The 15,704-nt window shown below is 38.9% G+C and overlaps 1 protein-coding gene across 4 annotated transcripts in view; it reads right to left on the reverse strand.

The window, feature by feature from the left end:
* LOC120434261 (zinc finger protein 436-like) overlaps positions 1-15,704 on the reverse strand; it is a 28,274-nt gene that overhangs the window by 660 nt on the left and 11,910 nt on the right. The window contains exons 4-5 of one of the 4 annotated variants that reach the window (XM_039602038.1): positions 14,383-14,613; positions 6,434-7,428 (exon numbers count right to left, since the gene is read on the reverse strand). In XM_039602038.1, the coding sequence (XP_039457972.1) occupies positions 6,587-7,428; positions 14,383-14,613 (1,073 nt within the window). In that variant the 3' untranslated portion in view covers positions 6,434-6,586. Of the gene's footprint in view, positions 1-6,433; positions 7,429-12,161; positions 14,614-15,704 lie in introns of those variants that run through there. The other 3 variants (XM_039602037.1, XM_039602040.1, XM_039602039.1) reach the window with 3 other exon arrangements.

The raw sequence follows: 15,704 nt of genomic DNA on the forward strand, positions 1-15,704 counted from the left end.
AACAACACTTCTCTCTCTTTAAGTCCCAACTCAAAACTCACTTGTTCAAAATAGGTTCTCCCACATAACCTACCACTCTCCTATTTTAAATTTGTGTTGTCTTATGTTTTTGTGATTGTGTAAACTGCTTGCTTCGATTGCTGCTTTTATTATTTTGCTGTGTACAGTGTCCTTGAGTCTTTTTTTAACTCAGTATTTATTATATTTAAGAACATTGCAACTTGTACTTGTCAGTGTTCACAAGTAGGACAGTTACAGGAACTGCAATGCAGAAATACAGATTAAAATAAGAACTGCAATTAGGAAGCACAAAACAAAACTGGGAAGCAAAACAAAACCCAAGCAAGCAAACAAACAAACAAAAACTTTATGTAATACTAAATAACATGTGACAATCTTAGCCATAAATGAACAAAACGAAACATACCTATACTAAATAATTGAAACAGTAAAGCATGTATGGGTCGCCAACGCTCAGTAAACAATTCTCTCTGAATCCGCAGAGCATATGTTATTTCCTCCATCTGGTAAATTTCTCTTACTTTATCAATTCACATATTATATGAAGGTGGGTCAAGATTCAGCCATTTAATAGTAATACACTTTAGTGCTGCTGTAAGCAAGATTCTTAAGAGATACTTTTCATTGTTTCCCGCAAAACTATTTGGTAATACTCCTAGAATGGCTAGCTGTTGGTCTTTTGTTAATGGTTGTTGGAAAAGTGTATTGAGAACTTTAAATATGTCATTCCAAAATGAGCAGATTTTTGGGCATGACCAGAATATATGTGAGTGGGTTCCTAAATAAGTACCACAATTTCGCCAGCAGGTGTCAGGATTTGTAGGCTTCATTTTGGCCATTATCTCTGGGGTTCTAAAATATCTCATGACCACCTTCCATTTGAATTCTCTCCACAGCCCAGAGTTAGTCACGAGATGGGCTTCACCGAACACCTCTTCCCAGGTGTCCTCTGAGATTTGAGTGCCAGTCTCAGCTTCCCACCTTGCCTTAATATCCAAAGTTGCACTTGTATTGAAACTCATAAATGCGTTATAGAAATTGCTGATTAATTTTGGGGAGGAATTACTTTGAAATATTTTTAGAAATATTTCCTCAATGGGTGAGGGCCCATTCCTCAAAACATGACAAAGTTTATGAAGCCTGTTATTTGACCATGCTCTGAAGTCTTCCACAATAGGAGAAAAACCCTGCAGGGAGGAAAAGCTTGATGAAATTGAAATTTCTTTTGGAAGACCAAATCTTTAGTGTGACCCTCGTCCATTCCCCCATATGCACATTTTTAATCCAAATGTTAGAAAACAGGGATTCCAATGGTTTTCGCATATTGTCTTCTCAATGTTTAGCCACTGACAGGACTGTCCATCTCTCTAAATCTTTTTTTATTTTTGCAACTAAAACTTCATAATTTACTTTAAACAAGTCTGATAATGAGTGAGGAATTTGAATTCCTAAATACTTGATACCCTCGTTTGGCCATTTAAAGCCAGATTGCTCCTTGAATGTTTGTGAAATGTTTCCTCCTATATCCATTGCCAATGTTTTGTCAGTATTAAACTTTGTAACCAGAGAGGTAACCATATGTACTAATAATTTATTTTAAATGAGGTACACTGACTGCAGGATTTGAAATGTATAAAAGTACATCGTCTGCATAGATGGACAATTTATGCTGTTCTCCATTAATTGTAAGGCCCTGAATTTCATGTTCATCTCTAATCAGCTGCGCCAGAGGCTCAATACTTATATCAAACAGCAGGGGCGACAGTGGGCATCCCTGTCTACACCCACGTGACGTTCCAGTGGAAATCTGGCTGATATTGTTCCATTTACCCGTACAGCCGCCGTTGGGTTGGAATAAAGAATCTGTATCCACTTAATTAAGTTTGGCCCAAATTTGAATCTTTCAAGTGTATGGCCCAAGTACTGTCAGGAAACCCTGTCGAATGCTTTTTGCGCATCGAGAGACAGAATAATTGTTTCTTCTTGTTTGGTCTTGTACAAGGACATTAAGTTCAACAATCTAAGAACATTGTCCCGATACTGCCTTCCTGCAATGAACCTCGTTTGATCTGGATTTATACCATGTGTAATAATTTTACTAACTCTTTTGGCCAAAATCGTGGTGAGAATGCACAAGTCAGTATTAAGTAATGAGATTGGCCTGTATGATTGACAATTTGTGGGATCCTTGCCCTCTTTATGCATTACGACAATTGTAGCATCGTTCCAGGACGGCGCCATATAGGGCTGGGTATCGTCACTGATTTCTAGAATCGATTCGTTTCTGATTCACAAGGTCCCGAATCGATTCGATCCACGATTCGATTCGATTCGATTCACTTCGATTCGATTCGATTCAATTAAATTCGATTTAAATCTGGGAAATTTTGACAGTCAGAAATATTATAATTCAGATCATTACATTTAAATATTTTTGTATCTATAAAAAGGAAGCTGACACACGCAAGACTTTATCAAAGGTGGAAGCGTCACAGCAGATGCCTTTGTGTCAAAGTAGCTGAAGATAAAACACAGAAAAACATGAAGGTGGTTTTCCTGGCCTGGGATTTTATAAAAATATTCTGCAGTACATCAAAAACGAAAGAAAACCATTAATCAACATATGAACGTTACATCTGACGTTACAGCGGTTTTATTAGAGACATGGCTAAGCGTTTTGCATTTTGCATAATTTTAAAAAGTTTAAATTTGTTCAGTATTGAACGGCAGAAATTAGTTTTCTTTTCGGAAGTATGCAAAACGAAAAAAAGGAAAAAACAGCGGCGGACAGTGCTGTAAACAACAGTAGACTTGTGCGTAACAAGCAAGCGAATAATGCAGAAAACAGATTTTTAGATGGGAAACTGTTCTTGAAGTACAGAGAGAGAGAGGGAGCTGTGCATGAAGTGTGATTTTTATCGTGGTGGAAGCGAAACAGTAAAAGTCAGAGTGAATTAATGACGATGTTTATGTGAAGTGTAGTTTGGATCTTCTTTTGCTGCTGGTTCGGTCAATATTGTTTGGAGAGAGATAAAACTAACAGCTTTAGAATCAGCGCAAAAAGGGCGTGAACACAAAGCGCGGACCCGCCAAAACATCAGAATCAGCGAGCTGTCGCTTTCAGCCCCGACCATGTCCGTGCAGTTGTTGTGCCAAAAAGTGATTGTCTGCCAGAAAGTGATTGCCGTCCGCGGGAGCGCGCGCAGCCGCTTAAAGCTGCAGCGCCCGTTGGGTGAGGAAGGCGACATCTCACTGATTCTGATCCGCGGGTCCGCGCTGTGTGTTTACGTCCTTGTGCAGAATCCGTGTACCTGCTCTCATTTACTGTCTTAGCTGTTTGGTGGTTGTTGAAATTTTGTGAGGTTTCACCTGAGATTCTGGCGTTTCGGGCAAAATAAATTTATATTAAAAAAATCGATTCAGGATTTTAATGAATCGATTTCATGTTATCCAAGCCAGAATCGATTTTAATCGATGAATCGATTATTAAAACCCACCCCTAGCGCCATAGTCCCAGTCTCCAGAACGCAGTGGTAAGCTTTTAGTAATAAGGGTGCGACTTTGTCCTAGAACTGGGCGATAGAACGATAACGATATGTATTGCGAAATAATTTTTTCTCGATAGAAAAATTAAACTATTGCGATAGACCTCATCTCTCTCTCTTCCTCTCTTAAAAAAAAAAAAAAAGAACAGCCAATCCAAATTAAGTAGCGCAGAGCCGAACCAATCACAGCCACAGCGTCACATCACATGACTTGTTAGTACAGCACAAGTGCCAAGCCGCACATGTGTATTTGTTTGGGAAGCAGCCAGCCGCAGTGCCGGCCGGGAAATGGAGGAAATGCGTGTGCCGACTAAAGAAAAATCAGCGAGAGCTTGGGTGACCAGGTTACCGAAGACAACACAGATGACGGTTCCAATGCCGGAGAGATTGAGAGTGTGGAGGTATTTCGGCTATTTGAAGTCTGACAAAAAACAGAGTAGCGCGTTTTTTTCCCAAGAGTTAGCTGCCTGGCAAAGCGCTACCTGTGCATCGCCGCAACCAGTACAGGGGGTAATATTGTGACTTGCCACAGGGCCGCTTTAAAGCCTGAAGCAGTGGAAAGACTTGTCTTCCTGTCCCGCAACGTGTAGGCTTTTGTCAGACTAAAGTTTTATATATATATACACATAGTTGCACCTTGGATGTGCACCTAGTATTTAAAGAATGTTCTGTTAGCATCTTTATTTTAAAACTGTTTGAAAAGCTAAGCTATACAACAAGGAGAGATTGAGAATTTCCTTTTAGTTCTCAGTTTTTTTGATATTGACAGAAGTTAGTCAATTTTGTCTGTTCTTCTGTAAAACAAACTAAGATTTATTTTTAGAATTAATATTTTGTTTCTAAGTGGAATTGACAATTTAGTGGTCTGTTTTGTTTGTTCTATTTTGAAACTTAAACTACCTTTTGTGTAGTTTGCAATATTTGCCTTTATTTATCTGAAACTGAAGTCTCATGTTCCTTAAGTACATCTACCCTGTTGAACTTATGGGAAATAAATATTTAAATCAAAACAAGCTGCTGATTATTTCACATTTTACTTGTGAGCAACGGCACATTTAAATCTTACAAATATAGTTATTGTGATATAGTTAGTGATATATATCGTTATCGCCTGAAATGAAAAAAACATATCATGATATGAAAAAATCTTATATCGCCCAGCTCTACTTTGTCCTTAAGTTTTTTTTATAGAATTCGTTAATAAAACCATCAGGGCCAGGACTTTTTTTTTTTAGTTTTAAGGTTTGAAATCACCTGCAAAATTTCTTGTTCTCGAATTGGTTCATCTAACTCTTTTGCTACAGATTCTGGCAGTGTTTTTAAATTGATCTTTTCTAAGAAATCAGATAGTGTATTGTGTATAGTAGATAGTGTAGATAGTGTATAAAAAATCGATTCTAGCTTGGATAACATGATATCGATTCATTAAAATCCTGAATCGATTTTTTAATATAAATTTATTTTGCCCGAAAGATCAGAATCTCAGGTTAAACCTCACAAAACTACAACAACCGCCAAACAGCTAAGACAGTAAATGAGAGCAGGTACACGGATTCTGCACAAAGATGTAAACACAAAGCGCGGACCCGCCGATGGATCAGAATCTGTGAGATATCGCCTTTCTCATCTCACCCGACGGCACGGACATGGTCGGGGCTGATTCTGATGTTTCGGCGGGTCCGCGCTTTGTGTTTACGCCCTTTTTGCGCTAGATTCTGAAGCTGCAGGTTTTTATCTCTCTCCAAACAATACTGACTTAACCAGCAGCAAAAGAAGATCTAAACTAAGCTTCACATTTCGCTTCACATAAGCATCGTCATTAATTCCCGCTGATTTTTGCTGTTTCGCTTCCAGGATGATAAAATCTCACTTCATGCACAGCTCTCTCTCTCTCTCTCTCTCTCTCGGTGTACTTCAAGAACAGTTTCCCGTCTAAACATCTCTGTTTTCTGCATTATTCGCTTGCTTATTATGCACAACTCTACTTTTGTTTACAGCGCTGTCGGCCGCTGATTTTTGTTTGCCTTTTACTTACTTCCGAAAAGAAAGCCTATTATTTTCTGTTCAATAGACTACTGAACAAATTTAAACTTTTTAAAATTATGCAATATTGCAAAATGCTTACCTATGTCTCTAATAAAACCTCTGTAACTTTGCTCTGCTTCATTTCAGCAGTATCAGCTAATGTTCATATGTTGATTAATGGTTTTCTTTCGTTTTTGATCTACACAGAATATTTTTAAAGGTCACCTGCTTCATGTTTTTCTGTCTTTTATCCTCAGCTACTTTGACACAAAGGCATCTGCTGTGATGCTTACACCTTTGATAAAATCTCGGAAGTGTCAGCTTTCTTTTTATAGATATAAAGATATAGAATAGAATAGAATAGAATTCAACTTTGTCATTGCACATGCACAGGGCAACGAAATGCAGTTTGCATCCATCCAGAAGTGCTTTAGCCGTGATATAGATATATTACAATATATATTAGCAATAATATAGATATGTAAGTATATTACAGAAATGGGTCTATTATGGTATGTTATAATGTACACGGTATGAAGTATGTAATGAATATTCTATAACTATAAGTATGTACAGGCTGTAGTGAGTACAGGCTATGTACAGGATATAAATATGAAATTAAAAAACTATACAGAAATATGAACTATGCAAGTTATAAACAGTTGTAGGATTAAAAACTATTGTTATTGTACTGATACGTGATGTACTGTACTGATATGTACTGATACGTGATCAGAATAATATCATTTCTAACTGAGGCAAAATTTCCCAGATTCAAATCGACTGAAATCGAATCGTGGATCGAATCGATTCGAGACCTTGTGGATCGTAATCGAATCGATTCTAGAAATCAGTGACGACGCCCAGCCCTATTAATACTACAGATTTTCATGCCTTTAAAACAAGTTGCACTAACAAATGTAAGCTATAAATTTCACTAATTAGGGGATTCTACAACTTTGGACAGTTTGGGCCCTCTCTGTGACTCAGACTCCTCACCTGTGTGAATTCGCATGTCTCTTCAACTGTGTGTTTAGACGAAATCTTTCCCCACATGTGCTACAGGAATATGGCTTCTCACCTGTGTGAATTGTTATGTGGGATTTCAAACTTGATTTTAAATAAAATCTTTTCCCACAAGTGCTACAGGAATATGGTTTCTCACCTGTGTGAGTTTTTTCACCTGCATGATATTCCATGTGAATTTTCAAATGTCTCTTCCTAATAAATCTTTTCCCACAGGTGCTACAAGAATATGGTTTCTCACCTGTGTGAGTTTTGATGTGTCTAGTCAAGTCTGAATTACAGTGAAATCTTTTCCCACAGGTACTACAAGAATGTGGCTTCTCACCTGTGTGACTTTGCATGTGTCTGTTCACGTGTGACATACAACTAAATCTTTTCCCACAGGTGCCGCAAGAATGTGGTCTCTTGTGAGTTTGTATATGTTGATTCAATTTTGATTTAGTCTTAAATTTTTTCCCACAGGTGCTACATAAGTGTGCTGTCTTGGAATTTTGAACTGTCAGTCCTGATACAATTTGCGCTGACTTTATACTGTGTGAATTATCATCCTTTCTTTCATCCTGATCTGTGTCAGGAGAGTTGTGAGAAAGGAGCTGGTCACTGCTTGGTCCTGGTTCACTGTGGTCACTTTCTTTATGAGCAGGAAATGTTCCAGTCTCCTGCGGTTTTCCATCTTGAGTGATACCGAGTTTCTCCTGTTCCCCTTTAATCTGCGAAGGATCCTCCTGGTCCAGACTGGAGTTGTTCTTCGGGTTACAGACCTGCTGATCTGTGAGCCCTCCCTCATCCTTACAGTCATGTTGTGGTAAATCTGAAGCAACAGATTAAAAAAAAAAAAAAAGCAAAAAAACCCAAAACATACATTTGAGAAATTACAAGGTAACCATTAGCAGGTCTCCACATGGTAAGCATGTCGCACAGATATACCAATTAAAGGCATGTTGGGGGGACAAGCCGTTTTGCAGAGAACACTCCTCTTATGATCAATTTAAGTTTGGAATTGTATATTCCAGAAAGCAGAATATAAAATCTGTTTAAATCATTTTTTTTTTCCATGTAGAAAACATGTAATTCTTTAAACTGCCCAAACAAAATGAGAATCGATTGGGTGGAAATTTTAAATTCAAACAATTGTCTTCTTCCTTCCTTCTTCTCATAAATATTACTCTGTTGGAATTTGTGTGATATCAGGTGACTGTTGAGTCTTTGTTTTAATGTGCATGTGTCATCTCAGTAAATATCTAAAACAGTTGAACTCTTTTCAAACTCTGGCGTTGAATTACAGATATCCCACATCAATTAATATAAACAGATCATCTACGATGAGAAAAGAAAGACAATATAAGTATTTGAACACCCTGCGATTTTGCAAGTGGCTCCTCCCTGAGTCTGCCAGAGGTTTCTTTGCAAGTACTCCCACTTTGAAATCATGGAGGGGTCTGAAATTCACATTGTAGGTGCATTCCCACTGTGAGAGAGAGCATTAAAACAAACAAACAAACAAACAAACAAACAAACAAACAATTCAGGAAATCACATTGTATTATTTCTAAAAAAAATTGTTTGTATTGCACTGCTCCACATAATACATAGACACCCTCTGTAATTCTTAAGATTAGGTTCTGGAGTGGCCTAGCCAGTCTCCCGACCTAAATCCTCTGGAAGAACCTTTGGAGGGAGCTGAAACTCTGTGTTGCTCAGTGACAGCCCCACAAGCTGACAGATCTAGAGGAGATCTGTGTGGAGACCTGTACAAACCTGATCAAGAACAACAGGAAGCCTTTGACCTCTGTAATTGCAAACAAAGGCTTCTGTACCAAAGATTAACACTGATTTTCTCAGGTGTTCAAAAACCTATGTGGATGGCATTGGAGCCATGGGTGGCTTCAAGCGATCTGCAATCATCCCTGTGCCCAAGAACAACAAGCCCTCATGCCTGAATGGCTACTGGCCAGTTGCACTGACTTCGGTGGTAATGAAGATGTTCGAGAGGCTGTTGAAGAACATCGTCTCCTCCTCCATCCCAAACATCACAGATTCACTTCAGTTTGCCTACTGACCCAACAAATCCACAGAGGAAGCCATTGCCCATGTCCTGCACACCACTCTCAGCCACGTGGACAAGAAATGGGACAATTATGTGAGGTTGCTGTTTGCTGATTACAGTTCAGCATTCAACACAATAGTGCCCGGTAGACTGTTCACAAAGCTGAGGGATATAGGACTCAACAGCAGTCTGTGTGCATGGGTGTTGGGTTTCCTTACTGGCAGAACTCAGGTGGTGAGTAGGTGGTGGGTAGGTGTGTCTCTTGACAGCACGGGGGGTGTTCTCTCACCACTGCTCTACTCCCTCTATACTTCAGACTGCATGGCCACCCATGGCTGCAATACTTTTGTGAAGTTTGCTGACGACATAGTGGTGTTGGGCGCCATCTCCAACAACGATGAGGCGGCCTACATGGATGAAGTGAAGAATCTGGCATCGTGGTGCCAGGATAACCACCTCCAGCTGAAAGTCTGCAAGACCAAGGACCTGGTGGTGGACTTCAGAAGGAGTCAGCACAGACTACAAGCCCATTATCATCAATTGAGCTCCACTGGAGAGGGTGCAGTCCTTCAAGTATCTCAGTGTCAATATCTCCTCAGACCTGACATGGTCTGCCCACATTCAGGTCCAGTCCAAAAAGGCGAGGCAGCACCTGTACCATCTCTGACAACTGAGGAAGGTTAGGGTCTCTCCAGTGATCCTCAGGACTTTCTATGCAGACGCTGTGGAGAGCATCCTCACACAGATCATCGCATCCTGGTATGGAAACAGCTGTCTTAAGGATCAAAAAGCTCCTTGCGCACCATCCGGGCAAGAACAGAGAGACTACATAGGAGCCTCTATCCCTAAATCATCCGGGTCCTAAACCAGAACATGCCGCGTGCCTATACTATACCACTATCATATTTAACTATCAGTAGCTTTCACATGATACTCTTTGCTTTCCTCACCCCCTAACTGGTTGGAGCAGATGGTGGCTCCTCCCTGAATCTGCCAGAGGTTTCTTTGCTTTCTTTGGAGATGAGTGTGTGTTTGATGACTAACCCTTTTTTGTATTTTCAGTTTAATGACTAACTCCTGGGTTTTGTTGTTTTCTAAATGTGATAGTGGCTTGTCTCTCTTTCAGTATTATTAATGTTATTAATGAATCCTGCCTCCTTTTTTCAACCCAGACACCTTTTGTTACTTTCCCTCATCCCCTGGACTTTTTAGGGGAACGTAACACAGGGTGTTATGTGATAGTTGTGGTTTCTTTCTAATTTTGTAGGGTCTTTACCTTATAGTATAAAGCCCCTTCAGGACACAGTTGTCCCCTTCAGGACAATTAAATAAATAAAGCTGTATTGTTGGGATTATTTCCCTATATAAATAAAACAGAATGGAACTGAGTGATGGAGGTTATGTTACATAAGCTGAAGAATTATTTATGCACAAATCCTACTAGGAGTTGATGAAATAGGATTATAGGAGACTTGTTCTAATACTACCATAAGACCTCACACAAGCAATGAGCGTTTCATGACTCTTAGTGCAATGGAACCCTGTATATTTTCTTAATTTTCTTGTCTCCTATGCATTCATAAAGTCAGTACTATTGGGGCAGTTAACACTCTCTTAAAGTCTCTGTATGTTTTATTGTCTGGCACCTTCTTGTTTTTTTATATTATGGTTTTGTTTAAAAAAAAAACATAATTAAAAAAAAAAAACATGTTTGAAGCTCAAGAGCAGTCAGAACATCCACCAAGCTGAGAATTTTTAACATCATGGTCAAACCCTATACTTTTCTATAGTTCGTAAACATGGAGCAGGACAAAGGCAGTGCTCTGTATGTTGCAGACCTTCATCAACAACTGCAGAGGATGCAACAAATCCTCTGTATCTAGTGGCCAGAGAAGATTACAAACTGTGGACAAGAACAAACCAGGAACCAATAGCAATACCAATAATGAGAAGAAAGTGGTGCTGGATTGGCCACACCCTGAGGAAGTCCACCAATAACATCTCTACACAGGCCTTGTGCTGGAATCCAAAGGGACAGAAGAAGAAAGAAAAACCCAGAAACACATGTCACAAGGACACAACTATCATAGTGTTGTGTGGTTTGTGAAAAGCTTAGTTTTAGATTGATATTTCATTTTTAAATTGATCGTTGAGCCCTAATGGGGATAATTAGGTTATCCACAAATGTTTCACTGGATATATTCAGTCATAATATACAGGAGCGCCTTCAGAATTTTTTCATTTTTTCATTCAAGGCTACTGAAAACATTAGGGTGGAACACCAAAAACAGCATTTACAGTTGTTTTTGTCCTGTTGTCAAATAAAGGTTACGTGAAAAATATGGCAAAAGGGACAAAAAGAAAAGTTAATTTCCTGTTATTAAATTTGATATTCACTGTAAGTGTGCCTGCATGTGCAGGGGCGCAGCACAGGCGAAGGAGTGACAAACAAAGTGACAATATGACTGACAAAAATGTATATCCAGGAATAAATAACAAGTTGATGTTTCAACTCATTGTAGGGTGTCTTCTCCTTCCTTAGAATCATTTATAACAATTGTTTCCAACATGTCTGTGAAGGTTCTCAATCATCCAGGTCATCATAGTCTAAGGAGCTTGGAAAGAAAAGCGTCTGGACTTCATTAAGTTGCTTGAAGACATTTCACCTCTCATCTGAGAAGCTTCTTCAGTTCTAGGGTCAAATAGTGGAGAGTCCCAGATTTAAGTCCTAGGGGACTGTCCCCCAAGAGGGTCATGAACCCTCTGTTGATCCTCTAATAGGGCTGCCACAAACAATTATTTTGATACTCGACTGGTCACCGATTATTTTTGCGATTAGTCGACTAATCTGATCATGCATCCACTGAACGTAAAACGTACAGCTTATTGCACCAGCAGCATCTGCTCTTATATAACTATCATTAACTTACAGCTTGAAGTGTTTAAGGTAGGTGCTAACTAAAAATAAAGACAAGATGATAGTTTATTAAACTTTTAATGAAATTTGCAGATTATCTTAGTGGTGTTTAATAAACTCAGCCGTCTGCTCCTTGCTATCTAAAATATAACAAGACACTGGAGTAAATTCTCTACCATCTCAAATTTCTGTTTAATCAGTTTTCTCTTTGACGTTTATTTAGCTGTGAAAACTATAACTTTAATCACAGCCAAACGATTTACTCAGGAACAAATAAAACACTGAAAAAAGCCATACAATAACTTTTTAAAAGTTATTTAAGTGAGTTATATAGCATGTTTAACCCAGTGGTTCCCAAACTTTTTTTGCCAGGCCCCCTTTTGTTTTACAAGAAAAATGTTTGCGCCCCACCACCACCTATTATTTGTATCCCACTGTAACTTTACTGCATAAAGAGCTAACATGTCCAAAATGTCAGGAGTAGTCATTACAAGAAGTGTTTGTGAACTAAAAATCAAGAATGTGGGATACTGTTTGTCCGTGATTTGAAGAGCCCAGCGCTGCTCCCGACGCAGGGAAAACTAATTTTGCAGGGGAGACCTACCTTGGCACTTGTGCAGGTGAAGACAAAGGGAAGATATGCTTCACCATATTTTCTAGTCTTTGGCTTGGAAGGAAGTTGGTTTTTTTTTCTTTTCATATCCACAGCTCAGTGTAAAGAGGAATGAATTAAACCTGATTATAAAATACATATGCAATGAAGAAACAGCTTACACTCAATTAATATGAACACATAACACAAACGCAATGAGGACACGCCTACACTATCAATGAGAATACATGACATAAATTGGTATTTCTGGCCGGAGAGAGAGAAGTGGGTCGTTTAAGTTTGTTATTTTTAGGTGCAAAGCAGACCTCGATCAATTTTCCACATGCAGCAGTCGGAAGAAAGTTATAAGTTAACATCACTGGAAACGTTCAGGCCAAGTTTCTGGTTGAATTGTTTACAGCGCCATGCGTCACTAAACCTGACAAGTGAGCTCTAACTCCTGGTTGAAGACAAGGAATGCTGTTATTTAAGGTGGGAAATCAAAATTTGGGTTAGTAAACTTGGGAAAGAGAAAACTGACTGGTTAAGTGGGAAAATTGTGAAGGAGTCTGAAACACTGCAAAAAGAAACATATACAAAATCACACACACAAACAGAAAATGCATTAACCTTACAAATACAAGAGAGCTCATGAGGATTAGACAGCATGTTGAGCATGTGAGTCTGTTTATCAGTGTTAAAAGAGTGTGAATTTAACACACACTTAAACCCTGAAGTTGAGGAATAACTCAGGGAAGTTCCATGACAATGGAGTGACGTTGGTGAAAATGAAAAGTGATTAAAAGCTTAAAGAAGTTTTAAAACAGTGAATTGGAAGTGCTCTCGTGTCGATTGAGCAAAACAAGTGATTACTCTAGGAAGAAAATAAAATAATTTAATAATGTGGTGAGATTTAAATATGGATTTCTCTTGTCACGGTAACTTCCTGAGATATGACTCAGTATGCAAATTAGCTGAAATGAGTGGTGACAAAGAAGCTTCCTGTGTGGTTGTGTGTCTGAGGCTTTCAATGGAGGAAACATAGCAGAGACTGAGAAGAATTACTTGGTGAAATATATAATGGTAAAGTAACAGGATAATTAAATAAGGTGGTCAAGTCTGTTCAGAAGTGCAGATTTGGACAAAAAATTTATAATTTAGTGATGACACATTGTTATAACGGGTTTATATCTTATGCTAAATCTAAGTATGTTGAAGTACTTAAAGGGGAACATTATTGTGTGCAAATTGTGTGGCTTTTAACAAGATTTTCTGTGGATTTAGCAGGTGAAATTATGTCAGTTGACCTCGGACTCTCAGGACGCTGTGGAATCTGAGGCCAACCACTGAGATATGATGTGGGGAAAATGAACAGAGGGAATGATTTTAAGTCTGATTTCAGACTATGTAAGTATTAATTAAACTAAGATTGCTAGACTTTTCATATAAAATGCAGTTTCTTTTTTTTCCTTTAAAACAGGAGCAAAGTAAGGAAAGCACATATATTTTGGTCAAGTCTGATAAAGTATAATTAGAATGTACTGTTACATTAAGAGGAGCAAAATGAAATCAAAATATGCTGTATCAAGAACATGACTGATAACTGTTCTGTCTTAATTTTTTTATAACAGAGGTATTACATGTGGGAAATGTGAGTTTTAAAATGAAGTTGGTGTTAACACACAGGTGTTGTTTCTAGGCAGCTCTGAATGGAGTAGGGGGTTTAAAAGATTTAACATGATGATTAAACTGATTTTATTCCTAAACACAGGTTTGGAGGCCGTAAAGAATACAAAAGAACGGATTTAATACTAAGTAGCTGCCACCATTGTTGGAAACTGGATTTGGCTGGGCCACGCTACGAATTCTAGGATATGTTGGGCCACGAAGTATACACCCGACCCATCCTTCAAATCTGGGTAAAAGGAGGACACACTTGTCGGACACATAGGAGTTTCTTCGACATTGGAGAGACCAAGCAACCACTTCATAAATGCATGGCACAAAAAAAAAGAACCACCTCAACGGACAAGACTTGGCTGCGAGGCCAGAAATTTTGGCTCTTAAAATATGCGTCAGTTTCCTAATTGGAGTTGGTCCTTTGATTCTTCATGCACCTCTATAACATATCGCTGAGGTCAGATTAGGACTCAACATGAGTTGTATTCAGTTTTGTATTAAGAAATCTACCTATTACAATTTTGCATACCTATTCTGTACAACTTTACTTCAGGGTTCAACATGATGCCCAGTTCCTGCCCAGTCCAGACGATGATGCCTTTGGTTTCCTGGTTACATGAAAGCTGCTCTCCTTCCTGATTGGTGTACATTTCCTCCTGTTCCGGGTCTTCTTGGTTGAAACTGGAGTTCCTCTTCTGGCTACAGTCCTGCTGGTCATCCAGATCCTCATTTTCCTTACAATCATGTTGCTGTGGGAGGTCTTGACGGAACAAATGACAACAAACATGAAAAAAGTTACACTGTGAGCATGTCTCTCAGATATGTGAGCGATATTCAAGGTGCACAAATTTTTTAAATATTATCTCTCGTCCGGTTGGCAGCGAGGCAGTATGGCTGCGTAATTTCTGAGCTCCTCGGGGTCGAAGAAATTTCCCCTTAAATTCAAGTTCTTTTTAAAACAATGCCCTGGGGGGGGGGGAACTAAGACAAAGGAAAAAGAACTAGATACATGAACCAACTGAACAGTATTTTCCAGAAGAGACAGACAACAAACTCGGGGTCAAACACGAATCTTTGCAAGAGGGCATTAAAAATATCCGCCAACAAATTGTTGACCTCCGGACGGAGATGAAAGCTGATTTCAACGCATTCAAAGAAGATTTCAGGCATGAGTTGAAAGAAGACCTGAATAAATTCAAAGAAAACACAAACCAACGGCTAATAAGGTAGCAGTCCAAGAATACGGTGAGAAACTTGAGAAAGCCGAAACACGAGTGGCGAAAAGCTAGAAGACCTTCAGTCTAGATCGAGAAGAAATAACCTGCGAATTTACGGAGTCACAGAAGGAGAAGAGGGCAGCTCTGTAATAAGCTTTGTTGAAAATGTGATCAGAAGAGATAGGCTAATACCTGATGGCACTGACCCACAAATACAGCGGGCTCACTAGTCTCTCGGTCAAAAACCAGGTGCTGATGCCGTTCCCCGTTCCACTGTTGCCTGTTTTCTTCAGTTCAAAACAAAGGAAACAGTCCTCAGAAACGCATGGCAGAAAAAGATGCTCGTCAAAGACAAACCCACCGATAACTTATCTGTCCCCACACTAACTCATACTGCAGTGTTGTTCAAGTTTTGGATTCTACAGCTTTCTTTAATTGTTCACCTATTTGTTCTACCACGGTTTGGTTTAGGTTTTGTTTGTTTTCGAGGTCAGTGGTGGGGGATCATTTTATTTTCACAACAGTATATTATGTCAGAAAGTCTGGAAATAATGTCGCTTAATGTTAACGGCCTGGGAAATCCAATCAAAAGAGCCAGAATATTAAATAATAAATAAGAATAATAAATAATAAT

This window comes from Oreochromis aureus, linkage group 18, assembly GCF_013358895.1.
Source record: "Oreochromis aureus strain Israel breed Guangdong linkage group 18, ZZ_aureus, whole genome shotgun sequence".
In the NCBI taxonomy this organism is placed as follows: domain Eukaryota; kingdom Metazoa; phylum Chordata; class Actinopteri; order Cichliformes; family Cichlidae; genus Oreochromis; species Oreochromis aureus.